The sequence below is a fragment of the Hippocampus comes genome, unplaced genomic scaffold, assembly GCF_001891065.2.
Source record: "Hippocampus comes isolate QL1 unplaced genomic scaffold, H_comes_QL1_v1.1 C16803112, whole genome shotgun sequence".
Lineage (NCBI taxonomy): Eukaryota > Metazoa > Chordata > Actinopteri > Syngnathiformes > Syngnathidae > Hippocampus > Hippocampus comes.
The window spans coordinates 1-894 of NW_017839223.1; the positions used below are offsets into that span (position 1 = coordinate 1).

Below are 894 nucleotides of genomic sequence, written 5' to 3' on the forward strand. Positions count from 1 at the left end.
AGCCTCTGCATACGGTTGTGCTGTGTAAAAGAGAGGCACCGAGTGAACGTGTAGACTGCTAGGTTAGCTTCCCCTGCTAGCCAAAGCAATTTGTGCGGTTTGACAAGCAGAAGCACTGATTAAAGATGTAGACAACTCCATTAACTTCTCGCTCACGACTTTGCTACTGCGTTAGCGGGAGCAGCATCCCCCCCACCGTCTTTCTCCAGGGTGCAGATACGTTCAAGGCCATCCCCAAGCGTAACGGTCAGGTGATCGTCGGGTCGAAAGTGGAACCACTCTTTGGCCACCTCCAGCACCACGGGATCCAGCTCCACCACCTCCACAGACACACCGGGTACAAAGTCTCGCAGAAACTGGGGCAGGCCTCCTCCACCGAGTCCAATCACCAGCACTGACACCATGGCATCTTAAGGAGGGGAGAGAAAGGGTTAAGGGGTGCCCAGAAGACAAGTCAAGCTGGGAAAATATATCGAGCAGGCTACACACATTCACACCAATGCACAATTTAAGGTCATGGATGAGCTGGAGCCTATCCCAAGCCCAGCTAAGGTGGTGGGGGAAGGGTGCCTACAACATGGACTGGTTGCCAGACAATCACAGAGCACAAACAGACAAATAAGCATGCATATCGTGAAGGATTTCTTTCATGTAAAATGCGTACTCTACTTCACCTTTGTTTTTTTCCTTGCCGATGCCCAGCATGGCGAGACCAGCCACCATGACTTCGTGGTGGGCACAGCAGAGGAAGCCGCTGTGCACCGACAGGGAGGTCGATGGCGGCTGTTTGATTTTCTTTTTATTCTTCTTCTTATGACTTGATGCTGCAGGAAGAGATACGCATACGTTCATTTTCAGCAAATAGGCCATCCTGTGTTGCAACTGCCATTTTGG

The 894-nt window shown here is 51.2% G+C and overlaps 1 protein-coding gene across 1 annotated transcript; it reads right to left on the bottom strand.

Annotated features, from left to right (window-relative positions):
- Positions 1-13: 13 nt before the first annotated feature.
- Positions 14-876, bottom strand: LOC109509191 (methyltransferase-like protein 13). The gene is made up of 2 exons (XM_019859077.1): positions 675-876; positions 14-409 (listed from the first exon to the last, which is right to left on the bottom strand). The coding sequence occupies exons 1-2, from the start codon at positions 868-870 to the stop codon at positions 153-155; spliced, it is 453 nt and encodes a 150-aa protein (XP_019714636.1). The 5' UTR covers positions 871-876; the 3' UTR covers positions 14-152.
- Between the last annotated feature and the right edge of the window lie 18 nt (positions 877-894).